General features: G+C 40.2%; 1 protein-coding gene across 1 annotated transcript in view; it reads left to right on the top strand.

Annotated features, from left to right (window-relative positions):
* The window catches only part of LAMA3 (laminin subunit alpha 3), a 256,665-nt gene that overhangs the window by 63,664 nt on the left and 179,852 nt on the right, over positions 1–13,149 (top strand). Inside the window, exons 6-8 of the mRNA XM_078060502.1 lie at positions 47–138; positions 4,570–4,685; positions 7,592–7,710. Coding sequence (XP_077916628.1) covers positions 47–138; positions 4,570–4,685; positions 7,592–7,710 — 327 coding nt within the window. The remainder of the gene's footprint in view (positions 1–46; positions 139–4,569; positions 4,686–7,591; positions 7,711–13,149) is intronic.

Genomic DNA, 13,149 nt, shown 5'->3' with positions numbered 1-13,149 from the left:
TTGTTGTTCTTCAGTAAAACTGACACTTGTGTCTTCTGTTATATAGTATTATTACAGCATAAAGGATATCAGCATTGGTGGGCGATGTGTTTGCAATGGCCATGCCCAAAAGTGCAATGCAAACAATCCTGAAAAATTGTAAGTACACTGTATACATTTTTTAGCCTTGCTGTGAATAAGTCTCATTGTTTCAGTAAATGTTTGCATCCCATTAAATATTTCTAAGTTCTTGCCCTCAATAGGAATGTTTCATTGTCAAGAAATAAATGGTGTGTATATTTCTCCCCTCCTCTGGCCCTGCACTTGCTTCTACATGCCCCAACCAGCCCATAGCAGACATGGCTAATCAATCACAGTGCTCTATGGATGATCTAGGATGAAGCCACCAAATCCTCCCGAACCCCATCCCCAGATGGTGCCCCAGGCATCCATGAATAATTGATTAGAGTTAGCAAGAGAAAAAAAAAAAAAACTTGTTTGTTATTCCTGGTCTAATGATGTCAGAGGGTATACATTTTCAAATATTTTTCTTCTTTTTTTTCATTGTGGTAAAATACACATGATATAAAGTTTGCTATCTTAACCATTTTTAAGTGGTAGTGGTTTAAATTCAGTAGGATTAGGTACATTCTCATTGTTGTGCAAACAATCTCCAGAACTCATTTCATCTTGCAAAATTGAAACTCTATTCCTGTTAAACAACAGCTCCCCATTCCTTCCTTTCCCAGCTCCTGGCAACCACCATCCTCTTTTCTCTATCAATTTGACTACTCTATACATCAAAAACTAATGATGTAATGTATGGTGACTAACATAACATAATAAAATAAAATTCAAAAAAATTGACTACTCTAGGTATTTCATATAAGCGGAATCACCTGACATTTATCTTTTTGCAACTGGTTTCTTTCACTTAACATAATGTTCTCAAGGTTCATCTGTGTTGTAGCATGTGTCAGAATCTCCTTCTTTTTTAAGGCTGAAGAATATTTTGTTATGTATATACCATATTTTGCTTATCCATTCATCTGTTGATGGACTTTTAGGTTACTGCCACCTTTCGGTTATAGTGAAGGATGCTGCTATGAACATGGGTGTACCCATTTTTGGTTTTTATTGAGGTCTGTTTTACATACAATAAGATGTGTGGATATTAACTAGTAAGTGTTCAGCAACTGTGCACACTCATGTCATCAACACAAGAGGGATGCTGTTGTGGCTGGAAATGACTGGATGCGAGATACAGCAGTAATTTTCTCTCAATGTTCTGTTTAGAGTCTATGATTCCCCATGAGCAACATTTACCAGAGATGTTTTATTTTTAATCAGATGAGGTTTGTACATCATTAGGCTTCATGCTCAGGCACAGGTGGCAGCTACCAGCTTAGGTAGCGTAGAGCCCTGTCCCTGAGCAGCAGCAATCCCTAATGCCGTCAGCCCTGCTTCAGAGATCAGGCGGTGCTGAGACGGCAACGCGAATCCATCCACTGACTAGCCTTTGACTGGCAAGCACTAGTTTATTAATGATTAATCCATTGCCTCCTGGAGGGTAGGGACCTAAGACATTGGAAGTCAGACCAGAGAAGTCCTGAATTGGAGAGAGAGGGGAGAAAAGAGGTCGGTCTAATATCCCTTAGCCTGAGACAAAATGGCACCACATGGGAGAGGAGTTGAAATCCTTGGAGAAGGTCTGAGCTTCCTGCTTGGAAGGGCTGCCAAGCCCTGTTGACCTTGGCAGACCTGGAAGGGTTCTATACTGGGTGGTACAGAGTGAGAAACCAAGGTGAGTAGACAAACTGTTTCCCCTAGCCTCAGTTTACACCAACACAACAGCCTTGCCTCCCACTGCTTGCTGGTTTGCTTCTGCCCAACAGGCATATTCATGCAAATGCTGAGGAAATCCACACCCACAAATAGGAAAAAAATCTTTTAAAAATGTTTTTTAAATTAGTTTCAGAGGTAGAATTTAGTGATTCATCAGTTGCATATAACACCCAGTGGTCATTACATCAAGTGCCCTCCTTAATGCCCATCACCCAGTTATCTCACCCCCTACCCCTCTCTGCTCCAGCAACCCTCAGTTTGTTTTCTAGAGTTCACCCTTTCTTATGGTTTGCCTCCCTCCCAATTTTCATCTTATTTTATTTTTCCTTCCCTTCCCCTGTTCATCTGTTTTGTTTCTTAAATTCCACATATGAGTGAAATCATATGGTATTTGTCTTTCTCTGACTGACTTATTTAGCTCCGCATAATACCCTCTAGTTCCATCCACCTCATTGCAAATGGCAAGATTTCATTCTTTTTGATGGCTGCATAATATTCCATTGTGTATATATACCACATCTTCTTTATCCATTCATCTGTCGATGGACATCTGGGCTCTTTCCATATTTAGGCTATTGTCGACATTGCTGCTATAAACATTGGGGTGCATGTGCCCCTTTGATTCACTATGTTCATATCCTTTGGATAAATACCCAGTAGTGCAAGTGCTGGATCGTAGGGTAGCTCTATTTTCAACTTTTTGAGGAACCTCCATACTGGTTTCCAGAGTGGCTGCACCAGCTTGCATTCCCACCAACAGTGTAGGAGGGTTCCCCTTTCTCCGCAGCCTCACCAACATCCGTTGTTTCCTGACTTGTTAATTTTAGCCATTCTGACTAGTGTGAGGTGGTATCTCATTGTGCTTTTGATATGTATTTCCCTGATGCCAAATGATACTGAGTATTTTTTCGTGTGTCGGCCATTTGTACGTCTTCTTTGGAGAAATGTCTGTTCATGTCTTCTGCCCATTTCATAACTGGATTTTTTGTTTTTTGGGGTGTTGAGTTTGATAAATTCTTTATAGGTTTTGGATACTAGCCCTTTATCTGATAAGATATTTGCAAATATCTTCTCCCATTCTGTAGATTGCTTTTTAGTTTTGCTGACTGTTTCCTTTGCTGTGCAAAATCTTTTTATTTTGACGAGGTCCCAATAGTTCATTTTTGCTTTTGTTTCTCTTGCCTTTGGAGACACGTCTAGCAAGAAGTTGTTAGGCTAAGGTCAAAGGAAAAAATCTTATAACATATTTAAGGCGATGCAAAGCCTGGCAATCAGAAAATTTAGTTGTTAATCAAGTAGAACCCATGAAGAGGCAGAAGAGGGCTTGAATTAAGCATTTCTACCACTATGACTTGGTTCATGGAAATGTGGGAGGATCACACATTTAATTCTGAGCTTCCTAGCAGTCAGCTCAAAAGGGAAACTGCCTAGTTTCTCACTATGATCATAATCTAAGAAGTGATCAGTTGTTTAGGAGAAGCATGACTATTGACACTAGGATCAGATAAGAAATTTCTCTGGGAGTAGTGTGGGGTGATCATCACGAAGAGGATTCTCTAGTCAGGAACCTCTTCAATAACATCCTTACAGCAGAGGCAAGGATGAGTTTTCTATATCAACAACCAGCAGCCTAGGCTGAGAAAGAATCAGAAAAAGCAATTATTTGTGGGTGATACCAATATAATTCAGACTAGTACCCATCTTTTTTTATGCTTTCAATTTTAATCTTTCTATGAGAGTAGCTGGACTATATGTTCTTCAAGCAATATTCCCTAAATAATTCTTTCAGTTCAGCTTATGCATATACTTTATTGGCAATGAGGTGAAATTGTCTCTCTGACAAAAGTCCATTTGGATACCAGCTGTTCTGTGCTCTCAGGAAAATCTGTGTCCTTTTGCTGTAACAGGCAGCTGAGCTGGGAGAGGGATGGTACCTTCCCTCCGGGATGTAACTGAATATATGCCGCCCCCCACCGCCCCCTCCGAAGAGTTGAGCGAATCCCCACAGGCACAGCCTTAGACAACTGTTTTGAATCCTCTTTTAAGCACAGAGGAGTGAGAATTAAGAGCTCAGGAGTTCTAATCCAGTGCCGTGGCAACAATTTCATTTTACCCTGGAATGGTTTTAGTGCAGATGTATAATTCTTTGAAGGTAGATTTTTAGATTGTTACCCCTATGCCTTGCTGAGTAATCTGTTTTTGGCCTTGCAAGGAGCTGTTTGTTAGAGCTGGGGCAGCCTTCTGGAGCAGGGTCCTCTGAGAACTTGTTAGGAACTGGCTCTTGGGTTTGGTGAATCTCTGTGCATGACCCCAGGCTGAGAGCAACGAGACCTGAGCAGACCTTTCTCACGGGACTGCTCCAGATCTTCCTCAAGATGTGATACTCAACACCTCCCAGTAAACTCAACACTTGCTCCTGTGTCCATTTCCTGTTCTGGAAGGTGGTAGAGAAGAAAGCTGGAACTTTGGAGTCAAGACAAACTTAGGTTTGAAGTCTGGCTCTCCATTTATCATCACTTGACCTTTGGCAAGTGTTTTAGTATCTCAGAATCTCAGTGTCACCATCTACAAAGTAGAGACAGTAAGCAGATTTGAACTAATGATATATGCAAAGTGCTTTGTTCTCATAATTAGTCCATGAATGGTGCCTTGGGTAAGCACCATGACTGTCAGTTTCTCATACAGGAACAACTGATCTTAATCAAAACTTTTGAATAACTGAGATGTGCTTGGTCCCATGCCCAGGTTCCGGTGTGAATGCCAGCACCACACCTGTGGGAGGACGTGTGATCACTGTTGTGCCGGATACAACCAGAGGCGCTGGCGACCCGCCACGTGGGAGCAGAGCAATGAGTGTGAAGGTGAGCGCGGCGGGTGTGTGTGTGTGTGTGTGTGTGTGTGTGCCAGGGAGCGAGGCCCCGCCCATGCTTTCACCCCATGTCTCCCTGATGCTAGATTTTCCCTGTGCTTCTGAAGAGGGTGGGGTTGTGTCAGTCTTAGGGACTCAGGTCTGTCTATTGTAATGAAAAACTCACAGCCTGAAGGTAAAAGTGCCCCATTCTAAATTCAGATATAAACAGGAGAACAAAAAATAATAGCTAGTAATAATTGCTAATATGTATTAAGCATTCACTTAATGCTGGCCTCTCTTTTTAGTAGTCTAAAATATCATGTAGCCACTATTAAACTGTAAACCCTTACCATTTCTTAGGATGTGATACTGGATCGGAATCCTAACTCTTGCGAGGACGGAGGTCGGGAGAAGGTTTTGAGATTGGTGTCTGAACAGAGAGCTGGAAGCAATGACCGGAGGGTGGGGGTGGGAATACTGCAGTAGGATCAGGGCGGCTGCAGGGTGGAGGGGACCAGAGAAGGAAGGAACAAAGATGAGAGGCTGCTTTTAATTATGGTGTAATATAAAGTAAGAAAACTGTTATTTTTAACAAATAAGCCCTCAGACATCCAACTGAAGATTCCCTTGTAAACTGATCTTAGGAAGCCACACATTTATTCCAGTTGCTGAAAACACTTTTGTAAGTTTTAGTTATTGGCTTTGGAGACTGTGGCCTATTTTTTCCTAAATATTTTTATTTTATTTTATTTATTTATTGATTTTTTTGAATGTTTTTAGCATTTGGAGAGGGATTTGCTTTTTTTAAACGACCAAAAGGTATTTGGATTCAGGTTTGATGAACTAAGTGGGTAAGAAAGAATCTGTACTTTATAGTTTTTGGCCAAATGGTTTTTGTAACTAAGAGATAAGACTGATATGATTTCTATGACTAGCAAACACTCAAAAGGATTTTTCCTGAGGAGTTCTGAGGGCACTTTGAAAGTTCCTAACACTGTTGTGACATGTTGATGCTGCCCAAGCAGCATCTCTAGGTCCAGGGCTGTCCGGGTGTCCAGGGGTGTTAGCTGGTTGGCCGTTCTCACTTTATAGTCATAGCTAACAGGTTCCTTCTCAGTGACGTCCTCATCCCTCTCCCTGGACAATGGGACCAGAAAGAAGGAAAGGTAATAATCAGGAATTGTTTCTTCCAGTGCTTTCGAGTACCGGTTTAGGCTATTTTGATTGAATGAGTGTTATCACATGAACTCCAACATTAGCAATTTGGTTAGTTTTCCAGGTTAATGGAACCTTTCAGTGAACGACATGCTTAACTCCAGCACATAGGAAAATTTTAAAAATTTCCTTTCATAAGAGTTTAAGCTTTGTAAACTTGTCAAAGTGATTACAAATTACAAAAAAAATAGCATATGGAAATCGGACCAGTTAAGATCCATTCGTTAGGTGCTTTCTCAATTCCATTTGAATTAGTGCAATTCAAAATGAATGGATTTCTTGAGAAATAACTGATTTAGTTAATATAAATGCCTTGAATTTTTTAAATCATGGCACCACTGGAGAAATGAAAATAAGAAGGTGCTCAGCCTGTTACAAACAGGGCAACTTGAAATTCTAACTCACTCTTCTTCCCTAATGGATTTATCTGGAAACTTGATTAAAACATACAAATTACTAGAAAGACCTGGAAAATTTGATCTACATGGAATGCAATGAATATATATTCTCTCTAAAAGAGAGTAAGAATTTTACTCATGTTAGATCTTCTCCATCTTGGCAATGATGAAAATCCTAGATGGCTTTCAAATTTTGTTCTTAAATTTTAGAAGTATTATACATTACTTGTAGATAACTTGGACATTATAAAAAAAACCGAATCACTGATTATTTTGTTACCCAAAGAGAACCACTATTAACATTTTGTTAGGTATTTTAGTGTTTTCTTCATGCATACTTTAATATTATTTAATATATATTAGATTATTTATGTAATTACTTATACAATTATTTATATAATTTTATGTCCAGCTCTTTTTCACTTTATACTTTTAGATATTTTCCCATTTTATTAAGAACCCTTCAACATCCTTCTTGATGGCCCACAGTGTTGTCATTCTGGGGAGTCAGGCGTATCCAGCAAGTGTTTGCTGAGTATTCACTATATGCTGCAGACTGGGTTCTACTGCAAACAAAACACAAGGTGTCCCTGCCTTCATAGAACTGACAGTCAAGCAAAGATGCTGTTGTTTATTTACCATTTCCCTAGAATTAGACATTAAGATTATTTCCAGTTTATTGCTACTGTAAATAGTGCTGAGATGAGAAACTTAGAATATTGGCTGAAAGAATAGGTTTTGGAGTCAAATACAAGTCAGGATTCTGCCTCTCTTATTGGAGACATGCTTTAACCTCTCAAAGCCTCATTCTCAGCCTCCCCATCTGGGCTCTGGGGATAATAGTATCTATGTTAGAGACTTGTTGCATAGATTAAATGAAATAATGCACGTAAAACATTTTCACAGTGTACCAAGAGCTCAATTATTCTTGGTAATAGTAGTAATAGCGGTAGAAGTATATTCGCATTGTGCATGAAGCCTAATTGGCATTTTGGTTTATCTTAATTTGTTGTATATATATACGTATATATATATATATACGTATATATATGTATATATAGAGAGAGAGAGAGAAAGAGAGAGAGGGAAGCCTCTCCCATTTAATACCAAATGAAAGAAGGTGTTAATTGTATATTGTTATAGGTGAGTCTTTGTGTAAAAAATCCCTAAAAGTTTCCACTGAGAATATGGTGTTCCAGAATAGACTTAATAAAGTGGTGCAATGAGTGGTAATACTATCTAGGGGAATTTACGAAATGTCTCATAGTAATGATGGAATACTAACTTAGAATGCCTTTTTCAGCATGCAACTGCCATGGTCACGCCCTCGACTGTTACTATGATCCAGATGTTGAGAGGCAGCAGGCCAGCTTGAATATCCACGGCATCTATGCAGGTGGAGGAGTCTGCATTAATTGTCAGGTGAGTCAAAATTTAGGTCAAATCCTTTCATATGTCACTGTAGGAAAGGAGCATTCATTAAACCAGGCTCCCAGAGAGGTATCAATAAAGTGATATGCAATTGAAAGTATTTTCTGTAAACATTTCTCTACTTTTGTACACAAAAGTCTTTGTTAGCTGGATATAATTTCGGGGTTGTACGGAAAATGGACTGAGACATGTTTGTCCAAATTTTATTGATTAGATTCTTCATTTAGGTCTTTGCCTAAATAGGGAGGAGAATTGCTGGCTGTCACCATGGATGCTATCCATCTTGTGGTAGGAAGGGTCTAAGATAGTAGGGCAAATAGGTGTCAACTTCTGTGCTGATCCTAAATCCTGTTTTCAGACAGATTCTGAATCTAGACTCCATGAGGAAGTACATCATGATCAATTAATGAAGTCTGCCATTGACACTTAATAAGAAACACTGATTTTTCATCCCTTCTGTAGGACAGTTGGGTTCACTAGAAATTAGCCAAGAGGAATGTATGGTAGAGGAAGATATAATGTTCATAAATTTGGTCCATATTATCACTTTGTGTTGTGTGCTTTTAAAGTGATGTTTTGTTAATGTTGCCTTTAAAAAGGTACTCTTTTCATGAGATGCCCATTTATATGGAACCAGGGCCACAACTCCTTAGGGACCCACCATCCTCCACCTTTCTCCCACTCCATTTTGTATCATTGTCAATGCAGGTAATTAACTACAAGTAAAATATAAGTCATAAGTTTCTTACAAATGATAGATTTTATGCACAAATGAAAGATCCCAGGATCTTTTTAAGACTGTGCTCTATAAGACCCTCGGGTGATTCATAGGCACCTTAAAGTTGCAGAAGCACTGGACTGGGATGAGTAGGTAGAATCCTTTCTCCAGATGAAGGAATATGCCACTTCCATATGTCTTTAAAACACCTTGTTCTTCCTCTTCCTTCTCTCAGAGATATTCTGTTTTGTACCTTGCTGTTCCAGAAAACCATCAATATAGTCCTTTTTTTCATAGTGGCTCTGTGAAAGCATTTTTCTTTTGCATAAGAAATTATTGAAATTTGCTTAGGTTCATTGCATTTTTTTCCAACTTAAACTTAAAATGCCTTGTTTAAGTTAGATACTTAGCATAAGTAACTTAAATTTTTTTATTGTGGTGAAATCTACATAACATAAAATCTACCATTTTAGTCATTGTAAGTGTATATCTCTGCATAATTAACTTTTATATTATATTCATAATCCATGAACAAGTAGAGAATTCTGCCTCTGTTATGGTTTAGTACCTCCAACAGGACCCAAACTTTCCACAGATAATAATTATAGACTATAGACAAAATAAAAAAACAAAAAACCAGGAAGTCCCTTTTCCCCCAACCAATGATCTGAAGGCACTGGGGAGTACATATGAGCAGGAAGGTACTGGAGGGAAGCTGCTGCTTGGCAAAAAGGATCAGTATAGGGTGAGCTACATATATTTTTGACATTTAGCCAGAGGACAGATCAAAGTTGGTGCCTTGTGGTGTAGCTAAAATTCCTCTAGAAAATCTAGAGTCCTTCTGCCCTGAAGTAGAAGAGTGCAGACCTTGGATGGAACAACCACAATTTTTGGAAAGTGACTGGGGAGTCCAGGAAAAAAGAAATCAAGAGAGAAAAGAATCTCTGATTCTGGTATAGAATCATCCCAAGTTTCTCACTGACTCCTGAGCCATCTATGCACAGAAAGGCTTTCAGCTAAGAGTAAAATAATTTATTTGAGATTTGAATTAGCACACAAAGAGTTACAGTTTTCAGTTTGGGAAAAGTCAAGTTAATTATGTCACAAAACAAAACAAATTTGTTATTCTTTAGAGAAATATTACATAACCCAGAGTCTCTACAACATAATATTTATTATGTCCAGGATACAAGCCAAAATTTTTTGACACTTGAAGAACCAAAAATTGTGACCCATTCTCAGGAAAAAAAATAATCAATAGAGACAATCCTGAAATGATCCAGATGTTGAAATGAGCAGTTAAAGATTTTAGAGCTGCTATTATAACTTTGCTTAAGAATATATATAAAAATATGTTCACAATGAATGAAAAGATAAGAAGTATCAGGAGAGAACTAGAAACTATAAAAGGAACTTAATGAAAATTCTAGAACTAAAACATAGAATATGTTAGATTATGGATGGGGCTAATATCAGAATGGAGGTAATAGAAGAAAGATTCAGTAAATTTGAAGATATATCAATAGAAATTATCCAGTCTTAAGAAAAGAAAGAAAAAGATTTTTTAAAAAAATTAATTAACAGAAACTTGCAGACTTGTGGGACAATATCAGATCTAACATACATGTAATTGGAGTCCCAGAAGAGAGGAGAGAGAATGTAGCAAAAAAGGAAGAAAAGGAAGAAAGAGAGGAGGAGGAGCAGGAGAAGAAGAAGCAGAAGCAGCATCAGCAGTGGTGATGGTAGCAAGGAATGGCAAGAAATTTCTCAAATTTTTCAGTAGATTAGGATTCAAGAAACTTAGTGACTCCCAAGCCAGATAAATACAAGGAAAACCACTCCTGGGCCTAGCAGAGTCAAACTGCTGAAAACCAAAGAAAAAGTGAAAATCTTGAAAGTAGAGAAAAACAACACATAACAATGACTGTGAAGTTCTTATTAGAAATGTGGAGGCCACAAGACAGTGGAAAATACCTTAAATGTGCTAACCAAAAAAAGAAGGAACTGTTAACCAAGATTTCTATATTTAGCAAAAATGTCCTTCAACAAGAAAAGCAAAAGGGCAAATATTTCTGATAAAATAAAACTGAAAGAATTTGTTACTTGAGAGATTAGCACTATCAGAAATGGTAAAGGGAATTCTTCAGGTTATAGAGAAATGATACCAGATGGAAACTCAGATCTTCAGCAATATAGTATATTAAGATGAGTAAGGTTTATCCCAGGAAAGCAAGGTTGATTGAACATTCAAAAATCAATCTGCAGGCTGAGGAAAATGGTGGAGTAGGAGGACCCTAGCCTCACCTCAACCCACGGATATAACTAGAGAACACTCACAACAGTGTAAATAACTCAGAAAACAACCTGAAGACTGGCAGAATAAACTCCACAACTCAGTGTAGAGAAGAGGTCACACTCAAAAGGGTAGGAAGGGCAGAGATAGGGAGCTAAATGGACTCACAGGACTATCGGTTGGGGGAGGGGCATAGGGACACCTGAATCCCCTTTAACGTTTGGCTTTGAAAACCAGAGGGGCTGGATTTCATGAGTTCTTACAATCAGCAGGGCTTAAAGCCTGGAATTTAAAAAAAATCAGCAGGCTCTGTTCTGGGAGTGCCAAGGGCAATAGGAAACCGAATCCCTGCCCTTAAAGAGACAGCACAACAAACATCTGTGGAGATACAGCAGAGAAACAGCAGTTTGAAAGGAGCCTGGGGCACATGGGAGGGAGAGTGATTTACTCATCTCAGAGCCTGTGCAGGAGGCTGACAGAAATCACTGGGGAACTCCTCCATGAACGAAGAAATTGGCAGATGCCATTTTTCTCCCTTGCCCCCCAGTGTAAACACATGGGCACCAGAGGGACTGGCTACCTAACTTGCTAGCACTGCTGCCCCACCCCCATTCGCTGTGCTTCCACCAATCCACCCCTCTGGATAGCCCACCTCAGTCTGGCCTGGCAGGGCCCCTCTTGCACCAGATGGGGATGCAAGGTTTGCTGGCACCAGCACCTGGCTGCCACACCCACCCTGTTCTGTGCTTCCAAGGATCCACCCCTTTGGATGGTGCCTCAGTTCCAGCGCTGCTGGGCCCCTCCTGTAGAAGACAGGGGGGCACAAAGCTTACTGGCACTATAACCCCCACACCCCCAACCCCACACTTGGCTTCCATGGAGCCAGATGGGCTGCTTTAGTCCTGATGCTGCAGGGTCCCTCTCAGGGCATGCAAAGCTTGCTAACACTGTCCCCACACTGTGCTTTGGGGGATCCGCCTCCTCCAATACGCTTTTGTCCAGAGCCCATACAGGATGGTGCTGTAGGCTTGGCAGTATGCAAGAAGCCCCTACAATGGCCAGCACCACTCCAAAGTGACTCTTGCCCTGGAGAGGGGGAAAGATAACTACACATGCCAGTCAGATGGAGGCCCCAACAGTTGGCTGAGGGCAGACACCTGCTCTGACTGCAGGCCCTGCCCACCAACGAAAGCTTCTCAGGGGACAACACAGGGAAAGCACCCTGCAGTTTGGTGCTACTGCATCTCTGGCAAATGCCTAGCCTGACTAAACTCAAGGTCAGGGTGGCCCCAGACTGACCCCCTAACCCACTAGGATGAAGCACTGCCCAAAAGAGCAAAGAGAGCCACTGCAGATGCCTGGGCTGAAGGAAAAAGCAACTCAGCCACAATAGCAGGGTGCATGTATCACACATAGGAGATACCCATGAAGTGCCAGGTTCAGGTGAAAGGGGGACACTGCATTGCAGGGCACTACAGAACCTCTTCCTCATAAGGCCATTAATTCAAGTGCAGGAGAAGTAGCTGACTTTCCTAACACACAGAAATAGGCAGAGCTCGACAAAATGAAGAGACAGAGAAATATGTCCTAAATGAAAGAACAGGACAAATCCATAGCAAGAGACCTAAGCAAAATGGATGTAAGTAATATGGTGGATGGAGAATTTAAAGCAATGATCATGAAGATGCTCACAGGACTTGAGAAAAGAGTGGAGGACATTAGTGAGACCCTTAAGAAAGAGATGGAAGAAATAAAAAAGGACCAATCAGAGATGAAGAACATAATAAATAAAATTAAAAATACACTACATGGAACAAATAGCAGGCTAGAGGAAGCAGAGGAATGAATTAATGACCTGGAAGACAGAGTAATGGAAATTAATCAAGCTGAGCAAATGAGAAAAACAAGAATTATGCAAAACGAGAATAGACTTGGGGCACCTGGGTAGCTCAGTTGTTGGGCGTCTGCCTTCGGCTCAGGTCATGATCCCAGGGTCCTGGGATCGAGCCCTGCGTCGGGCTCCCTGCTCAGCAGGAAGCCTCCTTCTCTCTCTCCCACTCGCCCTGCTTGTGTTCCCTCTCTCACTGTGTCTCCCTCTGTCAAATGAATAAATAAAAATCTTAAAAAAAAACAAAACAAAACAGCCAGAATAGACTTAGGGAACTCAGTGACTCCATCAGGCATAATAACATTTGCATTATAGGGATCCCAGAAGAAGAGATAGAAAAGAGGGCATAAAATTTATCTGAAGAAACAATAGCTGAAAACTTACCAAATCTGGGGAAGGAAACAGATATCCAGATCCAAGAGACACAGAGATCCCCCAACAAAATCAACCCAAGGAGGTCCACGTCAAGACACATAGTAATTAAATTGGAAAAAAAATAGTGATAAAGAGAGAATTTTAAAAGCAGCAAGA

Source organism: Halichoerus grypus, chromosome 13 (genome assembly GCF_964656455.1).
Source record: "Halichoerus grypus chromosome 13, mHalGry1.hap1.1, whole genome shotgun sequence".
NCBI lineage: Eukaryota > Metazoa > Chordata > Mammalia > Carnivora > Phocidae > Halichoerus > Halichoerus grypus.
Note: the sequence above shows the minus strand (reverse complement) of the source record. Positions and strands in the feature narration are given on the sequence as shown.